The 17279-nt window shown below is 34.1% G+C and overlaps 3 protein-coding genes across 3 annotated transcripts; 1 reads left to right on the forward strand and 2 right to left on the reverse strand.

The window, feature by feature from the left end:
* Positions 1 to 839: 839 nt before the first annotated feature.
* LOC133681045 (ribulose bisphosphate carboxylase/oxygenase activase, chloroplastic) lies at positions 840 to 7405 on the reverse strand. Its single transcript, XM_062104132.1, has 12 exons — positions 6883 to 7405; positions 6686 to 6771; positions 5785 to 5794; positions 5070 to 5132; positions 4601 to 4714; positions 4192 to 4253; positions 3523 to 3577; positions 3109 to 3310; positions 2527 to 2633; positions 2365 to 2420; positions 1428 to 1520; positions 840 to 1295 (listed from the first exon to the last, which is right to left on the reverse strand). Exons 1-12 carry the CDS (start codon positions 7211 to 7213, stop codon positions 1188 to 1190), a joined length of 1287 nt encoding a protein of 428 aa, XP_061960116.1. The 5' UTR covers positions 7214 to 7405; the 3' UTR covers positions 840 to 1187.
* A 3853-nt stretch (positions 7406 to 11258) lies between these two features.
* On the reverse strand, positions 11259 to 13041 carry LOC133695230 (E3 ubiquitin-protein ligase RSL1-like). The gene is made up of 2 exons (XM_062117127.1): positions 11950 to 13041; positions 11259 to 11693 (listed from the first exon to the last, which is right to left on the reverse strand). The coding sequence occupies exons 1-2, from the start codon at positions 12792 to 12794 to the stop codon at positions 11621 to 11623; spliced, it is 918 nt and encodes a 305-aa protein (XP_061973111.1). The 5' UTR covers positions 12795 to 13041; the 3' UTR covers positions 11259 to 11620.
* Positions 13042 to 13776: 735 nt separating this feature from the next.
* Positions 13777 to 17179, forward strand: LOC133681047 (protein SUPPRESSOR OF GENE SILENCING 3-like). Its single transcript, XM_062104133.1, has 5 exons — positions 13777 to 14313; positions 14939 to 15872; positions 16010 to 16307; positions 16411 to 16655; positions 16892 to 17179. The coding sequence occupies exons 1-5, from the start codon at positions 13982 to 13984 to the stop codon at positions 16988 to 16990; spliced, it is 1908 nt and encodes a 635-aa protein (XP_061960117.1). The 5' UTR covers positions 13777 to 13981; the 3' UTR covers positions 16991 to 17179.
* Positions 17180 to 17279: the final 100 nt, after the last annotated feature.

A 17279-nucleotide genomic window follows, 5' to 3' on the forward strand; every position in this document is an offset into this window, starting at 1 on the left:
ACTATGAAGCCCAATCCCAAACAAATCAAATGCTGAAAGATAAAATCGAAAAAAAAAATCATATAGAAGAATCTAAAATAAAAAATAATGATTAAAAGAATGAGAATGAAATTGAAACAAGAAATAAATTTGAGTGCAATTATAATTTTTTTATTAGACGGTGAAATTGGAAAAAAAAATAATTTTAACAAAACAACAACAAAAATAAAAAAGAATAAGAATCACATTGGAAAAAATAATATATAGCAAATTAAGATTGAATGATGAGATTAAAAACAAATAAAAATTTTATAAAAAAATCAAGCACAAAAATTATAAATTAAAAGAATAAAAACTAAAATTAAAATATTAACAAAAAGAATATTAACATGTAATTTTAAAGGAGAAGAGAGGAAAAATAAAATTCTACTAATAATAAATAACCCCACCACCACAAACACGTATCAACAAGAAAATTATACTACTGCACAATTAATAACATGATATGATGATATTTTTTGCTATGTAATGTATGAACACCTCACAAGTATTGATACGTACGTTTTCACTTACATTTTTTTTATTTAAATAATATAAAATCAATGTAAAAAAAATAAATTGCCCTTTATGAGCATGGTAATTAAAAAAAAATCAGAGTAAAAAAACCAAAAACGCATGGAGGCTTGTCATTTTACAACATTTAAGAAGATGAAAAGTCACAAATATATTTGTGTGTCAATTTTAAAATAATTTTTTATAGGAAAGGTAATTAGAATACTTAAAAAATTAAAAAGATATATATCTTTTATTTTTTTTAATGACTAATAAATTGTGTAAAAACAAAATAGCCCAAAAACCAATGCATTTGAATTTTTTTTGGATTGAAAAAATAATAATTACACTCTAGCAGTAAATAGAAAAATATTTGTATCACCCCCACTGAATTTGCTGACCGTTTTAGTTGTTTTGTTATTTTGACTTTCGAGCTATATTCTGTCTGAGGCTTTTCTTGTTTTCCACAAGTCAAGAAACTTGCCTGACTTTACATGGAAGTAGAGAGGAAACTAGCAGCAAGATGAGCACGTGGCATTTTTCTTTTAACTCATCTGAGAAACAAGTACTTTCCTGCAAACGCAGCAGATGGAAACAAGGAATTCATTCATTCTTATCTTCTCTAATCTCAGATGCTGCATTTTCCATCCTACTTTCTAGTCATCAACATTCTTCATGTATTCCTTTGAAAGCTTGGTCTCCATGATCAGCTGCTGCTCTCTTATGAGAGAGTGGCCGGATTCAAGTAAAGCCTCCATCGTTTGCTGCAACACGTGGAAGAACTACTTCATGCCTCGATGGTTAATGAAAAACAGAGAATTCGTGAAAAACAGAGAGATACTCAGTGCTCCTAGTACAAGATCAAAAAAGAAAGAGTTGCGATTCATATACATTACCTCTGGGGGAGTAAACTCAGGAAGTTTCTCATCCTTCTTTCGCCTGAGAAGTTGTTTACCAAGATTTTCAATACCTCCAATATCATCGACCCACTGCAATGGAAATCAAAATAGAAAACAGAATTATGCATACAACTCGACTTGTTAGTACATATCATAATAAGCGGGGTTTTATTTTTCAATACAAAAAACAAGTTCATGTTCTTCTTTTCCTCTTTGTAGCATCTAAACAACAAGACAAACGATAGACATTTCCCCATTCCTCCACTCCTTCCATCATTTTCTCCCTTTAATCCCTCCCCAGATTCCTGTCTCGAAACCAACATCGACATCGAAAGTTCATAGCGACCCAATACCCTCGAGCTACTTTCCTACCTAAGCTATGGTGGGCCACAAAACATTCGCCAATGGCAGAAAGAAGGAAATCAGATAATAAAAGCGGAATGTTTACACTGGTTTTGGTGATTAAAACAGGACTTCAACCTGTGGACTAGAAGAAACTTTCTTGTGAACTTGCTAATATGGTCTTAGTTTTCAGCTCAACCTCCCACGGTCCTTAACAACAGGTACGTTCGATTATCTTCTTTCCCTCCCATTTCCAGCCTGAACTTCCCATTGCCAGAAATTTTTTCATTCTTTATACCATGCATGCACATTCAAACACTCTCTCCATTTGTTTTCCATCTTATGGACTTTTGCTCTTCTCAGGATTTTGCTACCTCATTATCCCTGTGTCTTTGCTATTCCAGATACTGGTGTATTTGTATATTTTTCAGAGACTCAAATACACACACACACACACACACACGCTTCTCCTAATCGAATTTTGAAAACATAAGGCAGACAGATAAAAGATAGATGGTAGAATATAGAGACTTTTGAGGAACTGATTTTGAATTTTCACTCGCATTCCAGAATTCAAATAAGAGTTAAATACCTTTGAAATTGACCTGTCGTATGTTCTGGACCTAAGAGCTCCATAGAAATCCAAAGCTGCAAAAGAAAATAAAGGAGATAAAATAAATAAATCAAACCATGCATACTTTAATTTTTAGTGCATTCTTTTTTACCATAGAATCCATCAATAAAATGGAGGTACCTTGATTAGGAAATTTGTTCACAATGCTCACAACCTCATCTCTGGATATGCCATCCTTCTCATACATTCTGTGAACAATATTCACAATATCTTCCCGGTTAGGCTGCCTGCATCATAAAACAAATACTTCTGGTGTGGATAATACAGCTCAATCAACTCCACAAAATCTCTGTATTCCAAAAACCACAAGATCACTTGGAAAAAGAAAGCAGCAATATGTGTGATGTGGGTGCATCATGCATGCAGTGTATGCCAGCATGCGGTAGTGTGTTCACCACATTCAACATCTACTAATTGGATTTTGTTTAATTGGATTCCCAAAACATCCATGACACATATAATGCATGAGACATGCCTATCTATGAGCACATTGTTTATGTGCATGCGAATGCACTTGTCAGTGTGTAAAGATACAAACAGGTGCCTTTTCCAAATGCGTCTTGATATTTCATTGGCAATAGGTACTAATGAGAGCTAGCAAAAAATATGTTTTAAAAAATGACTGGTTCTTGTACACATGAACAAGGCTCAATTTCTAAAATGTAAAAGTTTTCCATTAAGATTCCTGAATGAGTTATATACCAGTAAAATTTTTCCATCCTTCCATCACGAATCAAGGGAGCATAAATTGTTGAAAAATCATTTCCAGTAACAATGATTGGAACTCTGTTTGTGATATCTGATTCTCGCCAATCTTGTCCAATACTAACCCTTGTAGGATTATCTGACAAATTCATTAGAGTCCCCACAACGATTTGATTGTTGACTGTCATTTGAGTATTTCCTGTATAAGTACACAAAATGGTCATAAAATTTTACAAAAAGAAAATTGCAGAAGAGTGAAAATTTTGAAATGTTGTGTCCAAGACTACAAAACAGGACATGCTAATACTATAATGGAAGAAATCACGTTAAATTCTGTTTTCATTAACTGGCTGTAATCATATAATTCAGTTCAAATCCCAAGTCCAGATCTAAGCACAGGCCATAGCTTACCAAATCTACCAAGGCCAGCATCAAGGTCATTGATCATCAAACAGCTCATCTTTCCCTGCATTATTTAACGGAAAGCTACTAAATTATATTACTGAATCAAAGAAATTGATATGAAACAACAAGAAACTTCTGTCAGTGATTCAAAACAAAACGTTGACCATATTTAAAGCAGTTTGACAACCCCACCAGAAAGAAAAGAGGGGGGACCCCACCCTGTCATCTGGCAGTAAAACAGACAGCACCTAAGCATTACCTTAGCCCAAGAAAAACAATAAACTAGAACATCTTAGAAGGTATAAACCCAGAGGTCATCTCTCACTCATCTATATGAAAGAAAATGAACCGATTTTAACTGAAAGATATCAAAGTGTGTTTGACAAATATGCAAGCGAGTTGAGTTTTCATCTTAGCTCAATATAACATTTTCTAATTTATACTCGTATGTACAGAGAACTTAGTCTAGGTTCATAATATTAGTGAAAATTGCTGCTTCCCGTAACAAACAGTTTGTCAAAGTACTCAAACAAATTAGTAGATTGTGAGACCAGTGCATCAACTGCAGAAGTAAAAGGACAAAAATCATAGTGTGAATCACACATATAACAATTCTATTAACTTCAAATCCCTATACATACATATACCAACAGTGAGGGTGGTAAAGCTTCTAACTTGGTTTTGGACCACTTGGGAAGCAGTTCTATAGCGTTCTCTGATCAATCTTCCTGGTTCTCCTGTAAGCAGGGGAAAAATTAATTAGCAGGGAATGTTGTAATAATTGGAAGCGATTAAATATAAACATATAAATTCTCCCTTTACATGCGAGAGTGTGTGTCACTATTCCACACATCATTCTATCTATACAAATTTCTCACTTGCAGCCACCTACTTTCTTGCTCACATTGTTTTGAGGATTATCTTCAATTCAACCATCATGTATGGATTGTGTTAGCCAAGAGATAATTGTTGTATGAAGAGAAAGGTTGAAAGCTATCAGGCATTAGAATTTAGCAAGATGTCCAAACCCAAAAGTATCTTTATACATCATATCTATTAAAAGCATGATAGAAACCTATCTTACCAGCTCTTTCTGATTCTAATTCTCCAGCAGACATAATTACAGGTTCAACTCCCAAGGTTTGAAAAATAAGTTCAGTCTGAAATGATTTTCCTTGGCCTTTTCCTCCCCAGATACCTGTAAGAAAACGTTAATTCTCAAATTATATAGTGACACATGAACCATGTAGTCATCCTACTCCTATAGAAGAATGCATGCACCCAAATAGTTTTCAGAGTAGAACTGCTTCAAACAGAAACTCAATTCAATATATATGCATCCTTTACTAAGAGTTGAAAAATATTTTTTCATGGAAATATGTTTAACAATATATGATTTTAGAATAAGTTAAGCATGTCACTGAAGATTTTTTTTTAGGTTATATAGAAGGAATAAAACATGAAGAATGAACACCGACAACTATGGACACACTCTAACCAGCACTGCTCTTTCTCCAAAACCTTGACAATGAAAAAATGCTGCAAATCAATACCTAGAATCAAAGGAACTTTGACGTTCAGACGATGAGCTAGGTAGTTCTTCACAATATGGCACACTGCATTAAAAGCAGAGCATGTGTAGATGAAAGTCAGTAGTATTTCTGGTTATTCAGCACATCAAAATGTTATATAAAACATAAAACAATGTTATAATAGTGGATAAAAAGGTATTCACCTAACACGGAACCTCTATATGTGCCCTTAAATTCATCTATTATCCTTTAACAACTTGAGTCATTAATATTAGGTGCAAATGGAAACCCTAACCAAAAATCGCTACGACAAGTTGGAGTTCATCAGAACCATAAATATGATCCCAACATATCTTATAGATACAAATTTTACATGACTACCAAAAATATGATATTGACTCTAGCAAACATGTCTAGAGATCATCAGCAACAAATGATACAAAGATTAACAACCACATTTTATTGTCTTTTGGATGTATATCTTGTGGTGCTCATATCTGTCTTTTGACGTATATTTCACTTATACTTTGGCATAAAAGGGGAAAGAAACGGAATCATAAAAATCTATCATTCCTCCCTTTCATGTAAACACAGAACAATTGGCGAATGATGTGTTCTATATCAAACAATGAAATCACAATATGACAGGTGGGCAGGCCACTGGTAATTTCATTTTCACCAACTTTTCTTACTGCAACATAGTTTCTTCACCTTTGCTCAAATCAACAGAACTTACCAACTTTATCCTGTCACAAACAAAGCAGACATAAAGAATTGATGAACGTACGAACTTCATAAGCATAGACAAATCAAGATGAAAGGAAAAATAATAAAAAGAAAGTAACCGCAGATTCTATATTTCTCCAAAACAATTTCTTCTGTTGAGAATCAAGCCAAGTGCAACAATAATGAATGCTATGTTTTCAACAAACGGACAATACATACAGATAATCTGGAGGGACAATATTCCACATGTCACCCATTAGCTCGAACAACAACTTGCAATAAGAGTTGGGAGAGTTGATCCGAGTTTGAAATGCAAGAACTTTCTCTTGATATTGAAGATTCAAAAATAAAACCTCGATCAACCTCACCCTTTTCTTTCCACTAGAGCAAGAGCTAAAGGACATTGGTCTAAATGCAATGATGTGAGATGTTTGACTTCTTAAAAATCCCAGTTCTTTAGTGGCTTGGATGGATAATTGGAACTTACTTTGGCTTAAAATCCAGCACATATACATTTCACCCTGACCTTACTCTACAAGCATAATTTTCATCAGAGAGGAAAGACAACAAACAGAAGATGGTGCAAAAAACATGAATGCTAAGCTCTCCACAAACGAACAATACATACAAATACACAAGGTTGACCTCACCCCTTTATTTCCACTAGAGCAAGAGCAAAAGGCCTTGTATCTAAATGCAATATCGGGGCAATTTTGTTTACACTATTAGTGCTCGAAGGTATCAAAAGGGATCGTTAAAACTTTTGGGGTATAAATCAAACATTTCACCTCATACAGCACACTTAACTTCCATTCAAGCCAAGATATCAAACAGTATTAGTAATTCTCATTCGCACTACATAAACTATAAACCACACTAAAAAAGAAGAAAGATAGCTAAGCGGAAATTACCAAGAACAAAGGAGCAATGTAATAATCGCCTTGAAGATACTCAAATGATCTTGTCACTTTTTGACGGTAATCAAACACAATATCAGCTGCAGTTAATAAAACACACACAAACAAAACAAAGAACATGAATTGATTCTCAACGAAATTAAATGAAGCTCAGATAAATTTTGGGAGCAACAAGAAAACAAGAAACCCACAGTCTTTGCCAAGAAAATTTCCAGCAAAAAGAGAATCAACAACACCAGCCCTAGCTCCAACCGCAATGTTCATATTATCAGCTTCTTTTCCTAGCCTGTAAAGATAGTCTTTTCCCTCTGAATCCTTAGCTTCCCATGATGATTGCTGTGATAATCTTCTCTTTGGCTCTTCATTCTCACTATTATCATCAACAGGAGAAGGCGATGACGTCGGCTGTGATGGTGATTTTGAGCAAGAAACAGTGATCAAGAAGGGCGATATTTTCTTGGGACTAGTAAAGAAATTTTGTGTCTGCAAAAGAGATGATGATGGGGTATTGAAGAGAGCCATTGATTATCAATTGTGTTTTTGTTGCTGACGTCGTTGTTGATGGGAGATTGGGGTTTGTGGGTGAGGTTCAGTTATGGAGTTATTTGGCGCCACAAGTGTAGCTAGCCATGAAAATGAATGATGTCTGGTTCACTGCTTTTGTACCTTTATGCGTCCAAAAACTTTCAGATAACAGGACTTGTTTCGTGCATGGGGTCCAGCTTTTCAAGGTGGTTTCTCTGCACTCAAAGAAAAGCAACCTGCACTCGCTGGTGAACATATTATCTATTCACCCGTTGCATGTTGAAAATAATTTTAATATATATATATATATATATATATATATATATATATAATTTTAAATAAAAAAACATTTAAATTATTATCATAATTTCAAAATGTAATGCATTATTTGTGTTTTAACTAATTTGGGCCGATCTTCGTCGATTAAGAGAATAAATCCCTTCTCTACCAATGTTACAGCCTATAGGTTCTACGAGATACGATGCACGCGTTTTATGGTAAATCTGATTTTTAAAAAAAATCTGTAGAAAAAGTATAAGGTTAAAAATTGAGTCATTGGTTGAAACAATAATTTAAATAATATTAAAAAAAACAACAACAAAAAAATTAATGAGAAAAAAAATAAAAATTATATTTTAATTTATTTGAATTATTAAACAACTCAATGCTAACATAATAGAAAGAAAACAAAAAAAAAATTAAACTTCAAGAAAAAACATAAGCTTAAAAAAGAAAAAAAAAACTCAAGCCATTTTCTAAATCTGATCTAATCTTAAAAAATTTACAACTTGTTAAATTCTGGACCCGAGTTTAATCAAAAAGCTTAATTATCAAACAATTTAATTTTAAAAGATGAAATCATTGAAAAAATATTGAAAAAAAAAACAAAACGAATGGAGATAAAATTTGAGAGAAAAACACTCAGGGATGATGAAATTTGAAATTAAATATTAAAATAATCTCAAACAAAATAAATAGAAATTAAAAAAACAAGTATCAAATTTGCAAGATTAAAATATCCGAAGGGATGGAATTGAAAAACATTTATAATTCGATAGATTATTTATAGATTAAAAAATAGTTGTAGGTGAAATTGAAAACAAATTATAGAAGACTAATTCAATAAAATCAAACCCAAAAAAAAAAAACAAACAAACTTAGACAAACCTCCTGAATCTAGTCTAATCTCTAAAACCTACAACTTGTAAAATCCTAGACATAGGTTCCATTAAGAAATTAACTCTCATCAAATTTAATTTTAAAGGATAAAATTGAAAAAAATATAAATAAAAAACTTGCAAGGAAAAAAAAATAAAAGGAATGAAGATAAAATTTGACAGAAAAAAACTCGAAGAGAATGAAATTTGCAAAAAATAATTAAAAATGATCACAAACAAAATAAATTGTAATTAAAAGAATGAGGACTAAATTTGAAAGATTAAAAACTCATGTGGGATGAAATTGAAAAACATTTTTAATTTGATAGATTATTTATAGATTAAAAATTTATAAGGGATGGAATATAAAGAAATTGTTGAGGACTAACCCAATAGAATCAAACCAAAGAAATTAACAAAACAAAAAAAGAACAAAAAAGTAAGAAAACATTGGTTTAGGAAAAGATAAAAAAAAATTAAGCAAATCCAGTGAACCTCTTAAACTTGATCTAATTTCTAAAAGTTGCAACTCGTGAAATATTTGACCCGAATTCAATTAAAAAACTTAATTCTCAATAAATTTAATTTTGAAGGATGAGATTGATAAAAATATATTAAAAAAACAACAAAATCAACAAAAATAACGAAGATAAAATTTGATAGGAAAAACCCAAGAATGATGCAAGTTTTCAAAAATTAAAAATTATCTCAAATAAAATAAATAGCAATTAAAAGAATTATGATCAAATTTTAAAGACAAAAAAATAAAAAAAATTGATAGATTAAAAAAATCATAAAGAGGTGAAATTAAAAAATATTTGTAATTTGATAAATTATTTATAAACTAAAAAATAGTAGGGGAAAGCATTTATAATTTTATAGTTTATTCTAAAATAAAATAAAAATAATTGAAAGTATAGGGATCAATGGTCAAGAAAGAAAAAAAATTAATGGAGTTGTTTTGAGATTTTATAGTGGTAGCACAAAAACTCGAGGCGAGGAGAAGAAGAACAAGGAAAAAAAAAATGATTGTCGATGATAAACCGTCATCAATCTTAAAAAACATGTTGTATCACCATATAAAATACGTTGAGATCTTTCATTTGATTGAAATTACATTCATCTATATATATTTTTTGATATTTGAAGTGAGAGAAATTATGTTTGGATGAGAGAAAATTTCCGATATATTTTTTTATTTGAGTTTCTAATATATTATATATAAAGACAATTTGATTTTTTTGTCCAATTGTTTTTAAAAAGAAAGGGTATGTTCCAACAAAGCCATGATGCATAGGCTCAAAATAAATCCGCGTGCTTGGCTTGTAATTTTTTTTTCTTGTAATAAAAAACATATGACATGTCGAGACTTTCTTTTTCTATCATTAGAATTATAAAAAGCTTTTTCTATCCTCTCTCAAATAATAAATTAAAAAAAATTGATACTCGGGACCAAAATTAATTTTCTAAAAATCAAAAGGATTGAAAAGGAAAGAAATAAAAAATTACAGTGACCAAACTAAACTTTTCATGCAATCTTTGAAATTACCACCTATTTTTACTTTGATGCTCCAGCTTTCAATCCTTCTTTTGTTCAACCAACTAGGGCGAATTGGCCATCAATATGTCCACAAAAGAAGTGAATCGAGAAGAAGAAAAATTTGATGAACAAAGTGAAAAAAAGTCATCCTTTTTTTTTTATTTTAAAAATTGCATAAATGACATGTCGTTTGTCATCTATAAAACTTAAACTAAGACACGCACGCTCGTCAACTGAGCTCCAATATCATTCCCATCACTAATCAAACACGCTAACCTTAAACGAAGACATGCAGTCAATGCGCTGTCGTCTACTCGGCTACGACACGAAGATATTATTATATAATTAAAAAATATATTAATTATATCAATAGTTAAACCGACTATTTTAGTCGCTTTGTTAATCTTAAAATATACACTGAATTAATTATTGGAGTGGTTACTTTTGCCGGGGCATTTCTTCGATGCCACGAACTTTTGGTATTTGACTTTAATGCTAATTTAATAATATATTTATTTTAAATTTTAAATATATTGATATTAAAAATAAAAATATATTATTTGATATATTTAAAAAAAACACTTTAAAAATCAACACTTAAAATTTTAAATAACGAACATAAAAATAGAAAAACTCGAATAAAAAATTAAGAAAATTCATCAGTGTTGTTAAGCCTTCTCTCATACATTGCTTATATCTCGGGCAATTGAAGGTCATTTTCGTGGAAATTTTTCAGGAACTGAATTAATGGCTTCCACAATGCGTTTGCCACTGCCTTTCCTCACCAAATTCATTCGAGAAGCATCATGGTCAGGTGTGAACGAAAGAAATTTACAGGATGGGAGAATTTTCATGAAATTAATGGATGGCTTCTACAATGCCTCTGTCCTTTCCTCACCAAAATTTACAGGATGGGGGTGAGAAACTCGTGGAACGGGATGAACATGTATGAAGGTTTTTTAACCATGGATCTTTGGTGCAATGGCGATGGCAAAAAAAGAAGAAGAAAAACTCGCTGCAACTCGGGCAAGATAGCTTAGAAAATGGCTAAACTCTCTCACAAGTCACGGGAAATATTTTTCCTAGTTATGGTCATGTGAGTGATATCCTTAAACTAAGAGTTGCAAGAACTTGACAGACATTATATACTCCTCTGAAATGGATGAAAGATTCTGCATGAATCTCACAAAGCATGAAGTTAACAATTGCATCAGGGAGAACAAAGCTACAGCACTCAATTATATCAAATTTGTCATCAAAATCTTACTTAAGTTGCAAATAGCATTGATGGAGAGACTTGTCTGAAAGGAAAGGAAAAGAAAAGAAAAGAACAGCAAGAACAAAGTGAAAGAAGAAGAAGTAGACCGACATAGGCTAGAGCATTAGAAATTTCTTAATACGTTTTGCAGTCAGACCATTACAAGATGCAAATAGCATTGATGGAGAGACTTGTCTGAAAGGAAAAGAAAAGAAAAAAACAGCAAGAACAAAGTGAAAGAAGAAGAAATAGACCGACAGAGGCTAGAGCAATAGAAATTTCTTAATACATTTTGCAGTCAGACCATTACAAGATGCAAATAGCATAGCAACTGTAGCTTCATTCCTTGACACACCTTCTTACTGAATACCTAAAAACAACTTACTAATAGTTTCTTCTTTACACCGTGGTTGATGGTGATACCACTTCTCTGAGGCTTGGTCTGCTTCTTATTTCCTAGTGCATCCTCCATGAGTTGGGCCCCATTGTTCTTCACACCCATAGCAAAACTCAAACCTACACCTGCATTTATGATCATTTGTTAAGAAAAGAAACTCCGATGTACTTGCATAGATATGTAGTTCAAAGTTACTAAATGCTGTTTATAGTTGCAGTTTGAGGCATCTTTCTCTATGCTCCTATCTATACAAATCACAATGTTTGGTTAAAATTAGCAATGAGTAAAGGATCATCAGTGACAGAAACTGTTGTAATTAAAGAAAAATTATGTAGTAATAAACAAGTTTTGAATTGTAATGACAACGAAAGACAAACTGACCTGCAGACCATGTGAGGACAACCTTCTGTTCTTTCCACATAGAACTTGCACTTAGGACATCTACCCCATTTCTTGTCCTTAGCAAGTTCCCTCACCATGAGATCTTCTCTCCCTCTCTCGTCCTCATTCAGCCTCTGATACTCATCACAGTCAACCCCAGGATGCCAAGGCACAGAACACTGAGCACAGAACAATCTATGGCAGAAGGGACATTCAGATTCTCTAATTGTTTCTCCTTCATTATCATCAACCAACAAAGCTGAACAATCCTTGAATGGACAGTAAAACCTCTGGGATGTATTAATCACCTCTTCACATAATGCCTCCTCCCAACGATCAATCACTCCCCTAGTCAGTACAGGCCTGCAGGTGTCCATTTCAAGGACAGCCCTGCAGCTCAATCCAGGGCAAGTAACTATTCTAATGTTGTCTTGGACCTTAGTGGCCACATGTCTGCTTATGCAGTCATTGCAAAATGAGTGAACACAGCTCTCAGTTTTGAACATTTGATCATTCTCTTTTCTCTCAGCACAAATCTCACAGAAACTTAAAGAAGACTCACCGGCTTCTAAATCGATGATCTCCACACGCATAGGCTGATCTGAAATAGGAAGCACTACTGGGATTCCTTCTATCATCATCGGTGATGGCCCAATGCTTTTCATTTGAGAAACGATGACAGAACCCATTAAAGTCTCCTGGAATTGCAACTCTTCTGCATACTTGGCATCTGATACTTCAAAGATTTCTCCTCCTCCTCCTTCTTGCTCTTCATCAAAGAGCGCCGAGAAGTAAAAATCATCAACAAAATCAAGCTCAGAGGGGGCAAGGGATTGTTGTGCCATGTTATAACAAATTAACCACCGGTCACTCTATGGTTCAAGATCAGATGACGTCCCTGTAGAAGTGACTTCGCTTAGAAGAAGTCTCCTGCCACTGGAAACCGCTAGGTTAACTGCTTAATACGGGGGGTTGTTATTTAACCTTTGTTTGACATGACCTAGGACTCTGTGCACACTGTGTTTGCCACTTTATTGCAAAGCTTCCTTTTGCTTTCCTAAATCTTGGTCCAAGAAGACTCTTCGGTTCACATTCTTGCCAAATTGCATATTTTCAAAGATTCGTGAGGTTAATGGTGCATTCGGTCCCTACACTCTTGATTTTCTCTCCTTGATGTCCTTACCCTTATTTTTCATTGTTTTTCTAGTCTTGAATATAAATAGGCTGATCACATATTCCATGGAGAATATCTTATCTATCTATCTATCTATATTATATATTCTATATTTATTTTGTTAATTGTCAGTAAAATCATATATTATTCCATCATTTGCTCCAAATTTAAGAAATTACTCAGTCTTTCTCAGAGAGAGTCGAGGACAGGTCCTGTCTTTAGTGTCGTCTCCTTACTTGGAATTATGTGCCATGTGATCCTTCCATCAATTGTCATGCTTGTTAATATGGCAGTTGAGAAGGACGAATGATTTAAGAAATGAGTAGTTAAAGGATGATATTAGAGTGAAGAACATATTATAAGGACCAAAAAAAGATATAATTTCTAGCAGGGGATCAAATACGGCACTAACCCCATTCAATAGAATTTATTATGCTTTTATGTACATGAATCAAACTTTTTGTAGCTAAATTCATTATTCCGTTCAGTTTCAATTAATTGGAATTATCTCAAAATAAATATATAATTAACTCTGTTTTTTTTTTTTTTTGTTTATCAACTCCCGTTTTTTATGTTAGATAATAGGCCATAACGCGTGCCTGACCCTGCACTCCTTGACCAGGAAAAGCCATGTAAAGCAAGTGAATCAAAGCTACAGAAGTGTTAAACCCTCAAGGGAAGTTGTCCGAGAAACAACTTCCGAAGTAACCACAAAAGTGTTAAACCCTCGAAGGAAGTTGCGCAAGAAACAGCTTCCAAAGTAAGTTCTTGACAGATATTTAAGTGGTAGATGTTGAGAGACAATGGTGCATCGTGAGAGAAAAGGATCAAGGTAGAAGACAGATTTGTGAGAAGAACATGGCAACAGAACCAGCCTTCTTTGATCTTCCTATTAACAATGATGAAAATTTACGTGCTCTGTTAGAAGCTGGATTTGCTGAAGAATTACAGTTCCAAGAGGCTCCACAGGCTTCTTTGATCAGTTGTCAGATGCCAAGCATTGTGTCATCATCAACTCCGTCCAAGACCAACATGGAAGAAATTTCAGGACACAAGATTGAACCACCACCGCAAGTGCTAGAAAAGGGTGAACCATCACAGAGTTCCTGTGACATTTGCCTGGAAAGGAAAGAAAAATATCAGATCATTAAAAATGAAAGCTCTGGTCAGATATTTTGCTTACGCTGCAGGTCAGTAAGTTTTAAATTTGAGAACAGCATATAGTAAATATTTTGTCCAAAACATTTTTGCTAGTATGTCTTTATTATATGAGCTTGTTGATGATGTTACTACATTGAGCTATACCCACTTTTACATACCATTAGGCCTTTAGTCCTGTAGAAGTTTACTGTGTAAAGCAGTGAGGGGATTTGACCTGACTGATAAACTGATAAGGAGCAGTAGAATTTGCCACTAAATGTTAATTGCTAAGGCCAACATCACAATAGTTTGAGTATAAACAAGCAATATCCTCTCAAAGGGTTTAATCCATCGAAACTAAACTATAACTTTTCGAAATATCGCTACAAATTCCCACTTTCCGGGCAGAATTTACAGATGAATTTCAGAAGAGTGTTGATTAAAACTTCCATATTAATCAGCAACAATTTTACATAAAGGGAAAGAGATGAACGTAATTCTTAGCTATTAGTAAAAGAATGATTTATCAAGTTCAGGAGCCTTTTCATTGGTCTGTTCAGTTAGGCAGAATTTTCTTTAATTTTTTTTTCCTCGAACAGAAAATTTTGTCATCACTTAATTGAGTTTTGTTTCATGAACTTCTGTATTCTAAATTTTTTGACTAATTTTTCACAGCAAAACTTTGGAACTGTCAAAAAAAGAATGCTACAGCAAAGAGTTGAGTATGGATATGGGTTCTAGAAATGACAATGCCAAGGGTGCAGTGAAAGCTGTTAGTCTCGACTCAGCACCAGATGAAGGTGAGTTGGGGTTTAATGAAAGTAGGCATAGGAAAGTGGCTGAAACCATTGTCGCAAAACAGCAGGGTCCACAGAGTCCTAATCCTAAAGCATGGGAACATACAGACGTGGATAAGAATCCAGCCATTCCAAGTAATGCTGATTCTGAGACGCCAGCTGACAGAGGAAATGGAGGCTTCGAAACACGCTCCAGATATTTCAAGAGCACAGCTGCACGATCTTTAGATAGGCCGCCTCTGGGAAAAATAAGTAATACGCGAGGAGGTATTGATCGTACTCCAGGAAAGGGTTCAGACGCTGGCCAAGAAAGAGTTGCAAATGGTATTCAGAATAATCTTATTGACGTGGTGGATGATCTTTCTGACTCTGATGCTTTTGATGATAATGATGAATCTGGTTCTGATTCCGATCCATCTGAAAAGAGCCCTGAGAATACCAAGAAGAGACCACTGTTGAAGGAATTCTTTGGGATATTGGAGAAATTGGCACCTGCGGATGTCAATGAACCTACCAGGCAGTGGCACTGTCCTGTATGCCAAGGAGGTTCTGGTGCTAACAAATGGTACCAAGGCCTGCGGGCCCTGATATTACATGCCAAAACCAAACTAGGAAAAAGGGTGAAGCTCCACCAGGAATTCGCACAGCTGTTGGAAGAGGAGTTATGCACTAAGGGAACTTCTGACATTCCTGCTGCCAAAGTGTTGAGTAAATGGAGAGGTATAAAAGATGAGAAGAAAAATGATGAGATTGTTTGGCCTCCTATGGTCATCATTAGAAATACTAGCCTTAAGAAAGATGAGAACAATAAGGTATGTGTGTCCTGTTCTCACATTCACAGAAAGAAATGAAGACAGAAATGCTGTTCGGTATTTAATTAATTGTCATTGTTTCAAAAATAATGTATTATGATCTAATCAACTATTTCTTGCACCAAAATGGATTTCAGTGGGTTGGCATGACAGGCAAAGAGCTGCTCGACTCCTTCAGCTCATATGAAGCTATCATGAAGGTTCAACAAGCTTACAATCGGCAGGGACATCGTGGGATTAGTGTTTTGATTTTTCAGAGCTCAGCAAGGGGCTTTTTAGAGGCAGAGCGCCTGCATAAGCATTTTGAAGAACAAGGAACAGGTAGAGATGCTTGGAATCATTGTCCAGTCTACTTCCTACCAAATGAAGAGCGCCAACTTCATGGTTTCATGGCAATGAAAGAAGACGTGGATTGTTTCAACCAGTATTCAAAAGGTTCTATTTGCTTAACTTCAACTTTCGCGAACCTCAAATTCTGCCAATAAATCATATATACTATATACTCTCTCAAGTGACATGCAATGCAATTGATCTGTAGGTAAGCCCAAGCTGAGATGTGAAATGAGATCATACCAAGAAATGGTTGTGAACCAGATCAGGAAAATGAGCGAGGACAGTCACCAGCTTATCTGGATGAACAACAAGCTAGCTGAAGAACGAAGGCACCGAAAACTTCTTGAAGAATTTAATGTCATGATGGGGGAGAGGCTGGAAAATGCAATGAAGGAAATTCATATTTTGAGACAGAAAATCAAATTACAGCATGAACAGAACATGGAAGAGGTAACAGTCACCGAAAGCTCATGAGCTTACATGTCTTGCTTTTCCTGATACTACTGTCCATGAAAACCATGCTAGTTATTCATGATGAGTTTACCTCCATATTCCTGACATGATATCTAGTGCTAGAGGTGTAGATTCTCCTTGCTTTGACCTGTTTTGCTTACATGATTTTAACTGAATAATCTCTGCATGTCCCTTCATCTATTCTGACTGATCGTAACAATTCTTCTCCTAAGGTGGACTCTCAAGAACAATTTTTCAAGGACCAAATAAAGATTATTCTTGAAGAAAGAGATAAAAAGGGAGGGGATCCTCAGAGCCCAGACGAGGAGTAATGGAGACATCACACTCAAGACATGGCTCGCACGTCTGTATAGTCCATGATGAAGGAGGATAGCTCAATTTTTATGTTATTGTATTTTATTTGGAATTATTTGTTGGATTTAATTTTATTATTATGGGATATTATATTTACTGGAATATTTGGAATAATAAGGTTGCTTGTTCTAGTTTTAATATTTATATGTAATTTTTTTTTAATATTAGATTTTTTTTATGATTTAATAAAATAGCGGATTTTCCCTCAGTTAAATTCTCTTGTCTTTCTAGTTTTTTTTCTTTATT

This window comes from Populus nigra, chromosome 1, assembly GCF_951802175.1.
Source record: "Populus nigra chromosome 1, ddPopNigr1.1, whole genome shotgun sequence".
In the NCBI taxonomy this organism is placed as follows: domain Eukaryota; kingdom Viridiplantae; phylum Streptophyta; class Magnoliopsida; order Malpighiales; family Salicaceae; genus Populus; species Populus nigra.